The sequence below is a fragment of the Haliotis cracherodii genome, unplaced genomic scaffold, assembly GCF_022045235.1.
Source record: "Haliotis cracherodii isolate W230 unplaced genomic scaffold, xgHalCrac1.p SCAF_5, whole genome shotgun sequence".
Classification (NCBI taxonomy): Eukaryota; Metazoa; Mollusca; class Gastropoda; order Lepetellida; family Haliotidae; genus Haliotis; species Haliotis cracherodii.
The window spans coordinates 658,906-676,396 of NW_027266308.1; the positions used below are offsets into that span (position 1 = coordinate 658,906).

At 41.1% G+C, this 17,491-nt stretch overlaps 1 protein-coding gene across 1 annotated transcript; it reads right to left on the minus strand.

Annotated features, from left to right (window-relative positions):
* Positions 1-6,533: 6,533 nt before the first annotated feature.
* Positions 6,534-15,858, minus strand: LOC139442290 (uncharacterized). The gene is made up of 6 exons (XM_071223082.1): positions 15,234-15,858; positions 12,918-12,979; positions 12,138-12,326; positions 11,784-11,930; positions 8,991-9,162; positions 6,534-8,503 (listed from the first exon to the last, which is right to left on the minus strand). Exons 1-6 carry the CDS (start codon positions 15,856-15,858, stop codon positions 8,229-8,231), a joined length of 1,470 nt encoding a protein of 489 aa, XP_071079183.1. The 3' UTR covers positions 6,534-8,228.
* Between the last annotated feature and the right edge of the window lie 1,633 nt (positions 15,859-17,491).

The following is a 17,491-nucleotide window of genomic DNA, read 5'->3' on the forward strand; positions in this document are numbered from 1 at the left end:
CGCTGGGAATAAATACGTCACAGTGTATGCCCCAGGTGGTTAAACAATGCAGGGGGACTTTTCATGAATTAAGGCCTAAGAAGAATTTAAACATGATAGCATGGGGATTTTTACGAGCGCGGTCGTAATGGTGACAAAACATATCTGTCAGTACTTGCGGGTTGTTTTTTCATCTGATACTTTGCCACCTTTTATCTCTACCATGACATATACTACTCAAAATTTGATAAGGATCACTAGGTGATATGTGTGTAAGTTACCACAAACATAACAAAAGACATGGCTCTGACTCAGAAACGTGTTTAATCATGTTATGAATGAAAATTCATGAACGGCATGAACTTGTATCAATATGGAATGTTTGAAATCTGCAAACACCAAAAGGCATTTCATTAAAAAATGTTAACAGCAAACAAGAGAAAGAATTACACAGTTATGAGGGATAGTCCATCATTACACTTAGTCGATGAAGTGTCAATATCGAGTATGACCCCCACTTGCATCAATGACGGCCTGACAACGTCGAGATATGCTGTCAATAAGCACCCGGATGTTCCCAATGGGAAGGTTGTTCCACTCTTCCACGAGGGCATGTCCGAGCTCTGCCAAAGTCGTGGGTTGTGCTCTACGGCGTGAAAGGGCAACCTGCAGCATGTTCCAGACATGCTCAATCGGGTTCAAGTCCGGCGAGCGCGCTGGCTAATCCATGCGGACAATTGTCTCCTGCTCAAGGTACTGCTCAACCAACCTGGCGCGATGAGGACGGGCGTTATCATCCATCAGGATGAACTCAGGGCCAACAGCACCAGCGTAGGGTCTGACGTACACATCGAGGATCTCATCCCGGTACCTCACCCCCGTCATTGTTCCTCTCTCCAGGACATGAAGATCTGTCCTTCCATCTCTGTTGATTCCACCCCAGGGCCTAGATTTTCGAAACGATCTTAGCTAAGATAAATCTTAACAACTTACGTTCAAAGATAAGATATCTTAAGGTTAAGATAAGATAGATTTTCGAAACTATCGTAAACCTGTCGCAGATCGTTCAGAGTTACGATACCTGTCGTAACTCGGACAGAGAACTCATTTGTGTTAGAGATTGAAAAAGCGGGGTGTTTCCCAGTGACGTCACGGGGATTTCCCAACTGCATATGCGTTCAGCATTTAACATGCGTGTTCGAGTCTGATGTTAAGTGATGTATACTGTATATTTTTATGTTTATGTCAAAAGTCAAGTTTATATTAGTGTAAACACCAACATTATACGTGGACACACTCAAAACAAAAATTGTTCAGGAAGCAGCACACCCACAAGCAAGGTTATATGACAATCTAAGCTTGTTAAGTTTGTTTTGTTACTTAAGTATCCAATATATTTCACGAATAAACCAAGGACTTAAATACAATATCAAGCTATTAGTATTTAGATGACGAAATTATTTTTTTATCTATCTAGATCCATAATTATTTTCAAAATTTAAAAGTGACACTAATTTTCGTTCGCAAAGAGAGATAACTTAGGAAATGTCAAGTTATGTTGTCTCATTGAACACGCCACAAGTTAACGTGAAAATACATATAATGTAGTCATTTTCTATCCTTTTAAATTAAGTAGAGCTAATAAACTGATTTGTCTGATTTCATTTAAATCTGGCTGAGGAGCAAAATACTTTGTAATGTGTCAAATCTATTCCAGAACGTAGTTCAATGATGTTTGGTTTGTCTGACAGAATTGCTGAGGATCATTTACTAGTATTTGTCCGTTGACCCTATTCGTTACAACGATTTTATTGTCTGAATGGTCTCAAGGATATCTATATTTTTTTAAACATAAAACGGGAAGATGTAGACTTAAAAAGATATTAAAAAGACCAAAATATTTTAAAACCGGCTTATTGAATGCAAAGATTGTTGTGTTGAAAATGTGTATTTTATGTTGATCGGTAAATTTCATTCCATAAACTTTTTTTCTGCGAACATATATTTGAAAGTGAATTTTGGACAATGTGCAATCCATGCTACATTTTGACGAGAACCAGAACGAGCATGGGAACTCATTTTTTATTTGATTTGTCGATACAAAAATCTGTGCTTAACTTTTGCTGTCAAAATTACAGTAAATTGTTATATTTATAAGTAAATACATCTACATGCCATTAATCACCTGTTTTCAAAGAATGCAATTGTTCGACAGACAGTTTTTAATCACTTTTTATCAAATATTTGTCTTTCAAGAGGATATAGATAACGCAGGTATTGAATTTAAAACGAAACAAATTACAATTACTTTTGCACGAAAAATATTAGATAATGTATACAAATATTTGATCACATGTATTTCCTTGTTAAGTCAATAAATACTACACTGTATAGTTAAAATTCAATTATTAAAACCACCCGTCCCACACGATTTTAGATGTAAAAACTTATGCGAAACCTTTATGGTTGTTTTTACATATGTAGATTCATATAATTTTATAAAATGCGAAAATAAAGACTAAAGCATTGACACAAATGCGACTCAGAAAATATAACAGCGGAACTCTGCGCTTTATGAAAACTGTACCATTGAGCAAGTGTCCCGGGCGAATACAAAGGGAAACCACTCTCAACTAGAGTTTGAACTAAGATTCGCTCCCCCTAAACAATCAATAAGGTCACGGTCATTACTGTAGCCTGCCGACACCTTCCGTTTTTATCCTTCCCAAATTATCGAAAAGGTATGTTGTTTCACACTTCTTCAGCATTGACTCGGATATAAATATATTGTAAGCTATCGACACCACAGTTATGTGTATCGCTGTCGCGATTAGAACATTTTTGACGTGAAATCCTTGATGCGTTCTTCGTGTTTTCGAAGTGTCAATTTGAATCACTCCGTTTTACAAAATGAAATGTCAATGTTTGAACGTAAAGCGGACTAATTGTTTGGCAAAATATCTATGGAAAAGTATGCCGCCATCTTGGATGAAGATAAAATAAACTTACGACAGGTATAGGGCTATCTTAGATTTACGACAAACTGAAGATATCTTAGGGCTACGATAGTTTCGAAAATAGCCTACGATAGCCTACGATTTCCTTACGATAACTTTACGATAATCTTAGGGCTAAGATCGTTTCGAAAATCTAGGCCCAGACCATGATGGAACCACCACCATAACGGTCATGTTCACTGATGTTGGCATCATGGAAACGTTCACGTTGTCGTCGCCACACCCGCTGCCTCCTGTCTGTAAAGTCCAAACAATACCTGGACTCATCGGTGAACAGAACTGGAACCCAATCGTTCCGTGTCCAAGTGACATGATCTTCAGCCCATTCCAATCGCTCCCGCCGGTGTCGAACAGTCAGGGGGATTCGGACACATGCCCTTCTCGAGTAGAGACCTGCATTGTGAAGACGATTCCGTATCGTCTGAGTGGACACATTCACCCCCGAGGCGTTCAGGAGGTCGTTACGTAGGCTGGTTGCTGTCCAGAAGGGATGACGTCGTGCCTGAAGAGCCACAAAATGATCTTGGCGTTGGGTTGTCGACCTCTGACGACCACCCCCATGTCGGTGTGCTGCTGTACCAAAATTTTGCTGTCGGGACCAGGCCCTGCTTACAACGCTCTGGCTGACGTTTAGTGCATTGGCAATGTCACGTTGTGAATAGCCAGCATCAAGCATTCCAATACATCTGCCCAGTTGTTCTGTCGTCAGGCGACGCCTTACACGTTGAGGGGGCATTGCGTAGATAAATGTAGTGTAAACACTCAATTGAGTTTAAAGTTTCAGAATGAATCAGACACCGTTGCCTGATTGGAAATCGTGCAATGGTAGCAAAAGCATGAACTGTGATGTGAAACGCATTTCCCATGGCATGAAATGCACGTGCAAGTGTGTTGGAGACGTTTTTGATTTCACTTGAACACAATATTGCCAGTTATGCAGTAATTTTGTTTTTTTATTAAGAAAAATATCTACGATCCTTATCAAATTTTGAGTAGTATATTATTATTTCTTTCAGTGAAATTCAGGAAGCGATTTTGTACCTTTAACGTTACAACAATTGGGATAGCAAGCATGGGTATGTATGTATGTGTGTGTGTGTGTGTGTGTGTGTGTGTGTGTGTGTGTGTGTGTGTGTGTGTGTGTATGCATGCATGTGTGTGCATGTCTTTGTGCATGTGTGTGTACGTGTGTGTCTACATGTGTATGTGCGAGTATGTGCATGTGTGAGCATGCGTGTGTGCAAACGTGTATATGTCAGGTGACAAAATGACCAACAATAAGATTGAAGAAACCCACCAAACAGGAAGGAGCCAACCTCTATTAATAACTGCTGGTTACATATTTAAGTTTATATCGTGACAAACGTGATACCCATCTGTATGCCTGATACCTCATACCTCCTGTAGTTATACTACACATGTATTACAATGCTGTATTCAGCACAATACATAATACCGATAAGGTTTCTTGGCTACTACACAAAGCCTCCACACACTGGAACACAGGCACAACAAGGCGGATATAATAGTTTGTTTGTTGTTTAACGCCGCACTCAGCAATATTCCAGCCATATGACGGCGGTCTGTCAATAATCGAGTCTAGACCAAACAATCCAGTGATTGATAGCATGAGCATCGATCCACGCAGATGGGATACGATACGCATCACCCAAGTCAGCGAGCCAGCCACTTGATCCCGTTAGTCGCCGCTTACGACAAGCATGGGTTACTGAAGACCTATTGAAACCCGGATCTTCACGGGACGGTAGACATTAAAAGCTGAGCATTCATAAACAAAAACAAAAAAAATTTCCCTCGATGAGAACATAATGGAGGAAGGTTCTTTCGTGTTTATCCAGCTCAAGAAATATATAACTGGTCTATTTGAACATTTAAAAAAATTAAGCAACGATCATGAGAACAATTTCTATATTGAATCTTTCACATGATAATCTACGTAGCTGTAATATAGCACAGAATAGTCTACATCGTGTCTGCAATTGATCATCCGCGACTCACAATTTGAATAAAAATGTTTGTTTGTTGCCCATGTCGCACAGCAATACCCCTGACAAACGACGGCGGCCTGTACACAATCACGTCCTTCCTAGACAATCCAGTGATGGACCAGACAATGTACGTGTTGGACCTGCAGTAGAAATACAGTTGTTGTCCAATCTATTCTCTAATATCGACATAGTCTTATTTGTCTTATATCTTCTTTCAAAATGTCACCTGATTAAAGGATTAACTGGCCATACCGACCGGACTGATTTGTACTTGAATGTATATATATCTATGTTTTATAAATATATTTCTATGTTATTAAAGATGTCTCAATGAGAGAGTGTGACAGTTGGGTGTACGCCGTTGTGAAAAGTATTCCTCTATATCACGGTGTGTAAGCTCGGGAGGAAAGCACGAAGTGACGTCTTAGACGTTAACCGCTTTTGAGAGACCCAAGAGCACTGCCATGGTGCTGACAAACCTATAAACACGATCGGGGCGAACTGGATTCAAACACGATCATTGGCTCCTGGCGTGCCCTGGGGACGCAACTCTACATTACGACTGGACTCCGGCGCCCTCAAGACTCAGTGACACGAATGCTTATGATTTCATGTGTATCTATGATCAAACAATTCTCATTCGCATTTGGTTTGTACATATCCACTACGGAAAATAAGAGTTGAGTTGAGTTGACTTGAATTTGGTTTGAGTTGAGTTGAGGTGAGGTGAGTTGAGTTGAGGTGAGGTGAGGTGAGGTGAGGTGAGGTGAGGTGAGGTGAAATTGGGTTTAACGTCGCCTCCAAAATTATTGCACTTTTATAGCGACGTTCACACTAATTGAGAACCTGAAGTACTAGCCATATGACACATCAACATGTCTTGAACATAGGCGAACTCCCATGCATAATTGACATACATGTCCACTAAACTACATGGACAAAACAAAACAAACTATAGACAGTGCTCCAGATTGGCATGAACATTAAAACTTAGTAAAACCTATGACTAATTATTGGTAAACACAATTCTTTCATTACACACTTCTAAAACAATATTGATGGTTTCGCCATGGCTCCCCAAACGTTCACAATAACACCCGATAACCAATGACAGGCGACGACACAAATCAGGTGAAGTAAAGCAACATTGTTTGCTGAGAGACCTTGGCAGCTTGGCTCCTGAGAGTTTCTAGGGATTCGGTCATATAACACATGTGGCGTCTCCTGAGAGGCTTTGTTCGAATTGTGCCTCTGTTCACCCAGCAGTGAATGGGTACCCGGTAGGATGAGATGACAATGTGGTTGTCTTCTAGTGCTTCAGACAGCTTAGGTTGTGTACTCCCCAGGGAGCTGAGAATGATTATTGAGTGTACACTGATCCCGTGTCGGGGCAATAAGAGAGATTTGAGAATGCCCCTAATTGTTGTGGAAATATCCGCAATATGAATAGCCCATTATAATAATACAAGATCATGGACGTTGTCAAAAGTTTATTACGAAACTTAAACATAATTACGATAACTGGAAATGTGGAGATATTTTGAAAGCTAAAACAGATATTTGTTTGCTAGCCGTGTGCTGTAGGTGCCATACATGCATCTGCCAGTGCGAGGTGAATGTTAGCAGGTATAACTAATTATGGTAGCTGCAAATCACATTCTGAAGGCGCCGCTTCTAATTCTCATATTTTTCCGTTATTACATGCCTAGTGGTTAAAGCGTTCGTTCGTCACGTCGAAGACCATGGTTCAAATCCCGACATGGGTACAATGTGTGAAACCCATTTCTGGTGTCCCCCGCCGTGATGTTCCTGGAATATTGCTAAAAGCGGCGTAAAACCATACTCACTTACTACTTGCCCGTCACGTGACTTGTAACTGGTGAGTTTGGCATATTTAGTGACGTTTCTCTACCTGACCATAGGAGTCACAATGTCGCTACGTGTTACGTGCTACTGACAACTGAACAACGAATGCTATATGGCTATCAAAAAGTAAACTATTTTACTAATTGTTCCCGAGTGACAAAATTAGACAGACTGTATTAAAAACATTCATAGAGTAAACCGTCTCTACATCAAAAGACATATAAACCGCACTGAACTAACTTTCAAGCGAACCTTGAGAATCAAAGACCTTGGGAACACGTACGTTCCATGTTATTTCAGCAACACACATATTTGTCACCTCTCATATTGTTGATGCAGTATTACCCTGTTTGATGAGGGAGGGATTGTGTGTTGATTCTGTGAAACTGTCAGTTATAAACATTATATCATCTGTGATGTATGTTTCAGAAAGTAGCGTCAGCTTCATATCAGTAGTCATGAAGAGGTATATACTTTTAGACAGTATACTTAAAAGTACATGGCTGTACCATATCCACAACAAACACGATGTTTTGGAAACGAAATACTTAACACAAAATATCAATTATGCATATAAACTAAATGAAAACTAAAGTGTGGTCATGACCCTTAACACGCACAAGACAGGAACACCAGCATACATGTATTAAAGTAAAATACATTTGTCATTGGGATACAAAGGCAAAGTACTTTCACGGGAGGACTTCGAAAAAGGGTGAACATATACAAAATGCTGACCATTGAAACGTAACACATCATAGTGGTTATAAAGAACCACCTTTAAAGCAGGCACACAGCCCAGGAGACCTCACAGTTCACAAGTGTACAGACAGCAGCATGTACACAATTTCCGGTTTTGCAGCGAGTGCCAAACCTGGATCATTTTCAGTACCAACCAGTCGTCATGAAAACAAAAACGAATTAAAATGAAAAATCCCGAATCATCAAAAGGCACCATTTCACTACTAGACTGATCTGTATAGCAAGTTTCAACAAGCAATATTCAATGGGTCAGGAGTTATTGGTCAAAAGGCGGCGGAGTGGACAAAAACGACTGCATGTTCATGTGGGTGAAAGGTACCTGTTCGGTAGTATTATTGAACATATCTGTTAAAGAAAGATAGGCTTGTCATGGGGATACAACATTAATGCAAATCACTTTTACAGGATGACTAAAAAAGAGTGCTGAATACAAAATGCTGATCATAGAAAATGAAAACATCACAGCTGTGAAAACCATCTTTAAAACATGCCCACAACTCAGGCAAGCTCACAATTCACATGACGTGTACATACAGCAGTGTATGCACCATATCTAATTTCTCATATTCCCACTGGGTAAACCGAGAATGCTGTCCTAGTCAGAGGACATAGAGTCTTGAAGGTAGTCATCAGCAAATCTGAGGACCTGCTTGAGACACAGCAGCAGAGGCATATCAACACGCTTGTCTACCTCGACCTCGTCTTCGTAGTTCTTCACTGGGAAGACAAACGATCGAGGAAGGCCGAAGAGTTGTCCCGCTTGTTCCACAAGATCACCGATGGTGGCGCTGTTGAACATGTCGGCGACATTTTCCTGTACCTCCATGCAGACTTTGTCAGCCTTGGTCAAGATGATCACTTGGGGTATGCCTTTGGAATTAAATAACCTAGGTAAGAATTTCAGGAAATGGCATGACATACATTCCCTTCAAAACGTAATCTAGTGACTTAGGACAAAAAACGATATATTCAAGCAAGAGACATTGGAGCTATGAGTTTACATTGGTCGATATTGGGATTATCATAGGCTTCATGTGGAGTGGACATCGGTGGTCCAGTCGCCTCAGGCTCCGCAAAGACCCTGTGCAGAGTAACAGCGTGACACAAACCTATGATCGGGAGTTCGAATCCCAGATGTGCACTCATTATACTTCTTGATTTGTCAGATGTATAGTTTCAGACACCTGCATCACTTCGAGCATCCCTCTCACCTCAAGAGTGAGTGAGTGAGTTGGGTTTAACGCCGCTTTTAACAGTATTCCAGTTAAATCACGGCGTGTCAGCTTAACGTGGGAGGAAAGTCTGAAGTGATGTAAGTCTGCACAGCGAACCGCAGCGCTTTGGACGACTGGGTTACCTTTTGTGTTTATTCTTTGCTGTAGTGACTTGATGGCGTGAAGTATTTTCTCAGGGAAAACGTCGACAGTGGTACCGTCAATGACAAAGGCGATGCAGTGAATCTTGTCATCTGGGGAGGGGCTACTGTTGTACCCCGTACAGTCAGAGTTGATAGGCACCGTTGGGTTAAACTAAAACACATATTGATTCAAATCAATAAGAGCAGCACTGACATCAAACAGGGGGAACATATATCTCAATTGTATTATGTCTCCATTGTATTGTGTTTACTTTGTATAGTGTCTCCATTGCAATTTTCTCCAAGCGACCAGGGGTGGTCGGGTAGCCTAGTGGTCAAAGCGTTCGTCCGTCACGCCGAAGACCCGGGTTCGATTCCCGACATGGGTACAATGTGTTAAGCCCATTTCTGGTGTGATATTGCTGGAATATTGCTAAAAGCGGTGTAAAACTATACTCACTCATTCGCGACCAATCAAATTACGGTAATGGGAGATGAAAGCTGTGAACAGCTGAAAAAACAGACGGTGATGGTGAACATCACTTCCTCAACTTTGATGTGGATGAGAATGGTCCAGTGTGTTTATCATCATAGAATGAAGATGTAATACACAAGATTATCCATGTTGATCTATGTCTTACTTCCCAGAGTTCTAGAGCAAGGTTGGCTTCCTCCTTACTTAATAACGGTATTAGCATTATAATCGTTTACAAAAGCAGATATGTTTCACCCATACTGTGAATTTAGAATTTTGGCTGGTTAAAATGTTCATCTGACGCGATAGGGGGTCCTGGTAATTTTAATTATATTGTCCTCTATTATGCAGTTGCCAAATCTGTATAATTTTACTATTGGTAATGTTATTATGAGAATATCGAAAATAGGTGGAATGAAATATTCATAACTATTTACAATATCATTCTTTTGTTTTTTATAAAAAAAGCCAATTTAGGCAGTTTGTTTCTGTGAAACGTGTGCATCAACCACTGTTATAACAATAACAATAATAAGAGTTCCGGTAACGCGCTGACTTCCACGCAACAACACATACCCCAAAGGGCTAATAACACTTATACATATGTAGAAAAGAGTTTCAAACGAATCATAACGGTATACGTATGACGGTTTTAACATCTATAGACAATAATTTACAACTGACCAACAATGACGGATTTCTGTCTTGAGTGAAATTAATGTTGTATGTCCCAAGCCTTTCATGAAATGGCATCCAAATCCAAACACGTGAAATCAAACTGTTCGCAAGTTGCACTCGGTCGACGTTCCGTCAGTCGCCTCAAACTAATTTAGATATATTTTACAGACTCTTTCCTAGCTTACTTTTAGATTTGTTTGTTTTGTTTCTTTGTTGTTTAACGCCGCACTCAGCAATATTCCAGCTACATGGCAGCGGTCTGTAAATAATCGAACCTGGACCACACAATTCAGTTATTGACAACATGAGCATCGATCCCGGCAATTGGGATCGATGACAAGCATCAACCAAGTCAGCGAGGCTGTTAGTCGCCTCATACGACAAGAATAGTCTCCCTTTACGGCAAACATGGGTTGCTGAAGACCTATTGGAACCCGGATCTTCACGGGCCGCTTACTTTTAGAACCAACAGTCGATTCGTGGTCGTTCCATCGCCCTGTCATGGCATTAGTTTCACATCGTGACAACGCTATTGTTTCGCCGTAAGGTATCCCGATGGGTTTTCGATTTTTTGCGGTATTTCTTACGTTTAGTCCTGTCGTTTATCCATGTCAATTTGACCACAAAGACGTTAAGTCTGTTCAATGCCTATATTATCTTCACTTTTCGTCAGGCCAAATTTCCGACAATCTTCACAAGATCGTTCACTTTGATCACTTGTGAGAACGGTATCTTATTTACATTTGTGACAACTAAATTTCCAAACGCTTCGTGATGTAAATGACAAGTCTCGTATGTGGGGGTTTTGGCGAACAATGATGAATGACGTGACATATGGAAAAAAAAGAAGTTCTGGTATCTCACCAATAAAACAGCCAATCGGGACGTTTCAGGAAAAAACTACCCCGCATCTCACTTCCCATATGGGTAATAGATGATTTACCAGACACTCCTACATGATATAATGCTACGACATGTGTGCAGGTGAGTTCTACTGTGGAACGAGATACTTATCACTTAATTACAATCAGGAAAGCAGTCCGTCATTATTTGACCTTAGGTCATCATCTTGGACAGCTTATTACGGACCTGGAATTTGATCTGAAACTGGTTTCTCACCTACAGCTCTGTAAGTAATGTATTTCCCACATACTCATGCACGATATAAGGTTACACCTTTCACGGTTGGCCTAGTCTCCTAAGGTGACGCTACAGGCTGTACATGATTGTGTCCCTAAGGTACACCAGAAAATTATGATCGTTGGTTCCAATCTCCGAATACCATGCTTTCATATTTTCGAGATTTGTCAGCAATCGTGGGTTTCAATAAATTGGTAACGTCTGAGACTTACATGACTTCGGGCTTTCTTCCCACATTAAGCTGACACACCGTAATATAACTGGTATACTGTTATAATTTAGCCACGTAAAAACAACTTCACTCATACTCACTCCATTAGGACAAAATTATTGTTCGATGAGGCTGAAATATTGCCGATGTGAACTTTCAAGTGAACATTATTCAACATTATTCACACGATATGATTCTGGTAGTATATACTATGTTCACACCCGCTGTACTGTGGTGTCACACACTACATTATGTATTATATCCTCTCATAAACATTTAACCCACTGACCTGGAACCTGTCTGGGACGTGACCTTCGATGACGGCAATGAGGTCAACAAGGTCAAGGCCACCGTCACACTCCAGTCCCCTGGTGTCACAAAAACGCATCTTCAGGGTATCTCCGGTCACATGTGACCTCACTCTGTAGCGTCGGTACTTTAGTTAACAGAATGACAAAACAAATTATACAAAGTTAACCAATTTTAGGTATTGTCTGACAAATAGTTAATTTATTATTATTATTTATTTATTTTTTATTTTTTATTTTTTTTATTTATTTATTTATTTTTTTTTTTATTTTTTTTTTTTTTTTGGGGGGGGCATGGCACGTCTTACTATTGGCTACATGCTGAATTTACTTACCGTGGTTGTTAAGCTCCTGTCAGCACTTCCGCTTCTAGCTAGACCAGTTATCTCCCTTTGGAACACTGAGTTGATGGAGTTAAAGAAGCTAGATTTCCCTGCTCCAACCGCACCTAACAGTAGCATGTTGACAGCCTTGACCTTGCTGCCTTCTGGCGGGGTGAATCGTTCAATGTAGGACTGCAGCATCTGTAAACAAACCATTTCCCTGGCTCAAAGGCACATAACCAATCCACTTTCATCACGACAGACACATATCAGACATAAAAAACACTAAGCATGATCGCTATAAGGCTTACAATTTTAAATTTGTTATAACAACTTAAATCCTCAAGTGTTTACAAATACTTAATTAAGTAAAAATCGCAATGAGAAACAGACTCCCAGGACAAGTTGTTTGTGACCTCAAATCAACCTCACATTTCGGTCGGTAGGTTTTCCGACAAGCTCAAGTTATTGTATCTACACATTCACATGCACAATCTTCATGACTGAAAGAAAAGCGCTATATATTAACCTTTTTTGCGCCAAACACTATCAATGGAGGCTGAGCACATGTGCTCGGACTATTTATAAAGATATGAATATGGTAATGGGGGCAGGGGGATGAGGTATGCACGCACAAACATATATACCCGGTTCAAGAGATCAGCTTAAATCCTCAAGTGTTTACAATGACTTATTTTAGTTAAAAGTCGCATCCGACAAGCTCATTTTATAGCATATACAATCACCCTACAGTCTGCACACACACTATTTGAAAGAAAAGCTTGAACGTACCTCGAATTTTACTTGACCAGTTTGGCGCCAGGCAGCATCAGCAAGGAGCTTGCTTTCGGATTCTGAAGAAAGACATGGAAATGCTCATTATTTAAAGTGTATTTGTGTATATACAATCAGGGAATATATATAATCCCTGAAATTTCCAGGCATTATACATATTACATATAATACATGTACATGTAATATATAATACAAAATAAAGTCCACGTTAGTCCAACATTCTCTTTATATCAGTTAAACTTATTTTATATTTTATACATATATATACATTGTCATTACGTAAGGGGGAGCTGTGTTTGAAAGATGTATCACGAATATGTAAACAGTAAGCTGATACAGTTAACCCTCTTTTCATGTCATTACCTGTGACGTGGTAGACCTCAGAATTTCCTGTGAGGTGGAAGACCTCGATATTACCTGTGACGTGGTAGACCTCAGAATTGCCTGTGACGTGGTAGACCTCAGTATATTACCTGTGACGCGGTAGACTTCAGTATTACCTATGACGTGGTAGACCTGAATATTACCTATGACGTGAGAGACCTCAGTATATTACCTGTGACGTGGTAGACCTCAGAATTGCCTGTGACGTGGTAGACCTCAGTATATTACCTGTGACGCGGTAGACCTCGATATTACCCATGACGTGGTAGACCTCGATATTACCCATGACGCGGTAGACCTCGATATTACCCATGACGCGGTAGACCTCGATATTACCCATGACGTGGTAGACCTCAGTATATTACCTGTGACGTGGTAGAGCTCAATATTACCTGTGACGTGGTTCACCTAAATATTACCTGTGACGTTGTTCACCTTAATATTGCCTGTGACGAGGTAGACCTCGATATTACCTGTGACGTGGTAGACCTCGATATTACCTGTGACGTGGTAGACCTCGATATTACCTGTGACGCGGTACACCTCAATATTACCTGTGGCACGGTAGACCTAAGTTTTACCTGTGGCACGGTACACCTCAATATTACCTGTGACGTGGTAGACCTCGATATCACCTGTGACGTGGTAGACCTCGATATTACCAGTGACGTGGTAGACCTCGATATTACCAGTGACGTGGTAGGCCTCAATATTACCTGTGACGTGGTGGACTTCAATATTACCTGTGACGTGGTAGACCTCGATATTACAAGTGACCTGGTTGACTTCGATATTACCTGTGACGAGGTAGACCTCGATATTACCTGTGACGTGGTAGACTCGATATTACCAGTGACGTGGTAGACCTCAATATTACCTGTGACGTGGTAGGCCTCAATATTACCTGTGATGTGGTAGACCTCAATATTACCTGTGACGTGGTACACCTTGATATTACCTCTGACGTGGTAGACCTCGATATTACCTGTGACGAGGTAGACCTCAATATTACCTGTGACGTGGTAGACCTCGATATTACCTGTGACGTGGTAGATTCGATATTACCTGTGACGTGGTAGACCTCAATATTACCTGTGACGTGGTAGGCCTCAATATTACCTGTGATGTGGTAGACCTCAATATTACCTGTGACGTGGTAGGCCTCAATATAACCTGTGATGTGGTAGACCTCAATATTACCTGTGACGTGGTAGACCTCGATATTACCTGTGACGTGGTAGACCTCGATATTACCTGTGACGAGGTACACCTCGATATTACCTGTGACGTGGTAGACCTCGATATTACCTGTGACGTGGTGGACCTCGATATCACCTGTGACGTGGTAGACCTCGATATTACCAGTGACGTGGTAGACCTCGATATTACCAGTGACGTGGTAGGCCTCAATATTACCTGTGATGTGGTAGACCTCAATATTACCTGTGACGTGGTAGATCTTGATATTACCTGTGACGTGGTTGACCTCGATATTACCTGTGACGAGGTAGACCTCGATATTACCTGTGACGTGGTAGACCTCGATATTACCTGTGACGTGGTGGACCTCGATATCACCAGTGACGTGGTAGACCTCAATATTACCTGTGATGTGGTAGACCTCAATATTACCTGTGATGTGGTAGACCTCGATATCACCAGTGACGTGGTAGACCTTGATATTACCTGTGACGTGGTAGACCTCAATATTACCTGTGACGTGGTAGACCTCGATATTACCTGTGACGTGGTAGACCTCGATATCACCAGTGACGTGGTAGACCTCGATATCACCAGTGAGATGGTAGACCTCAATATTACCTGTGACGTGGTTATATCCTAATATAACCTGTGACGTGGTAGGAATCAATATTATCTGTGACATGGTAGACCTCAATATTACCGTCACGTGGTAGACCTCAATATTACCTGTGACTTGGTAGACCTCAATATCTGTATACTGAACGTTGTTTCCACAGAACACAGTCTTGTCATCTCCCGCCATGTTGTAGTGGGTTCCCACATTTATTGACCCATTTCCCTGGAAGTAGTTGTGAGTCTTGGAGACAGTCATGGTGAAAGTCTGTAGGTCGGACCCGAAGCAGGGGCCGTTAAGGCTGTTCTGCATAACTGCATTTCCAGCTTGTTTGACATGGTAACACTTTGGCTTGAAGGACTTCTTGTCTGTGAGTCGGAAGATGAAGGCTGCGGGGTCATTGCTATACTGGCTTGTTGTAGACAAGTGGGATTCGGTAAGGGTTGTGCCACAATAAGGGCATTTCCCTGCAGTAGTGGCTGGTGAATAACTGGCACGGTTACCACACCCAGCGCAAGTGACGGCCGTCGCTGTCCACGGGATGGAGGTGTAACCGCCGAACACATAGCCTGCTGTGTTGTACAAGAGAGTGACCGTAGGGCCTTTGTCATTACACTTCTGATGAAACACAGGTGCACTGCATCCATCTCTGGTAGCCTGGTACAGTAGAGTAAACGCCTTCCTCCCTCCCAACCACTTACTCAGGACAGACTTGTAGCGACGCTGTATTTCGGCCATCGTCGTTTACCATGGAATATCTAAAAAAACAACAACATCGACACAGATATGGCGGACATGGCATATGTAGAAATGTATTAGTCAGACCGAAGACGTATATAGACATTGTATATACGTCTTTGGTCAGAAAACTTTTGAATATTGAATATCAGTTTTCCATGTGTCAGATTGGTCCACATATTGGATTTGATATCGAATAGGGAGGGGGGACTAACACGTCCGTCACCAAACTACTTCGCGATCTTAAGTGAGTTACGTCGGAGTGACTTTAAGTGGTGTGTGTGTGGGTGGGGGTTTCAGGAGGTGGGGACTAACGCGACACATGCATTTAACCTGCGATTCTTCATACTCTTTTAACACAATATATGAGAGGTAGAGGTTATCACGCGAGTGTGTTTGGGGATGGTAAATATCCTGTATAAGGAATAAACATTGTATTTAGTGAGCCTTGATATTTAGCCCCAACGGATATCGTTTTTATCCGTTGGCTTTATCCTGCAGAGAAACCAAGCCATTATATGATAATAGTGTAGATCCCTTTCCTTTATTTAATTTAAATTGTGAAGTCTTTGTTTTGGAATTTGATCGTAGTATTGTTTAAAAAATAGAGCTTAAGGTGATCTCGATCTTTGGATCGTGGTCTCACATGGACACATTGATAGTAGAGGTGGAAGTTACCTCCCTTGAGACCGTGTATGACAATCTGAAATAAAAATTATCAGCAACACACAGGCCAGATAAGATTGATTGATGGTGTCAGGTACAATGTAGGTCAGAACACACAAATCAACGGCGTGCTACTCCTGTGTTCGCGTGGTATCAGACATTACACACAGTTCAGGTGAACCTTCATCCTACATCCCCACACCAGTCAGTTGATGAACAAGGACAAGGAGTCTGATGTCTCACCTCAGTACCTTGTTAACGTATAGATGGTGACAGCGAGCCGGACTTTCATCAGCTTTATCCGGAGAGAGATAACGGTAGCACTTCCGTTTCGGGTGCGCACACACCTACTTTCGGTTTAACATTGGGATATTTTACGACGTCTTCTACAACTAGCGACTATTGAGTTGGTAGTCATTGTGTTGTGTGTCTGTGAACATTGTTGACGCAGTAGTCAGCGCTACTGCAGACATCCAGGCATGTTTCTTCCTTATCAAGGCCTAGTGGTTCGATTCCCCACATGGGTAAAATGTGTGAAGCCCATTTCTGGGGTTCCCCTCCGTGATATTACTGGAATATAGCATAAAGCGGCGTAAAACTATACTCACTCACTCACCCTAATGGCCAAGAGTACAAATACAATCCAAAAACTTCAGCTTGCAATTGTCAATAGTACACACGTAAATCTTCCAAGCTGACATAAACAAGGAAATTAACTCATCATTACTGCAATGTGACACAATTAACTTGCTGCTTGGACTGTAGCATATTTACAAGGTCTTGTTGAAATATTTGGTAAATATTTATTTCTCAACATATGTAGATATGTTTCACATTTATATAAAATAGGATATCCTCAATTTGACCACTACCACAACTGTGCATACACAATCACGCACTTGGCCAATACATTCTCTTCACGGGACGTTTATTTTTAAATAGAACATTTGCAAAGATACTGTAAACT

Bases quoted from the DNA above. Each gene is read 5' to 3' on its own strand.
- LOC139442290 (XM_071223082.1), bottom strand. From the start codon at position 15,858: ATGGCCGAAATACAGCGTCGCTACAAGTCTGTCCTGAGTAAGTGGTTG. The intron at 11,931-12,137 runs GTAAGTAAATTC...TGTTAACTAAAG, and splicing joins ACAGGAGCTTAACAACCACG to TACCGACGCTACAGAGTGAG. The intron at 8,504-8,990 runs GTAACCCAGTCG...TTAATTCCAAAG, and splicing joins GCAAAGAATAAACACAAAAG to GCATACCCCAAGTGATCATC.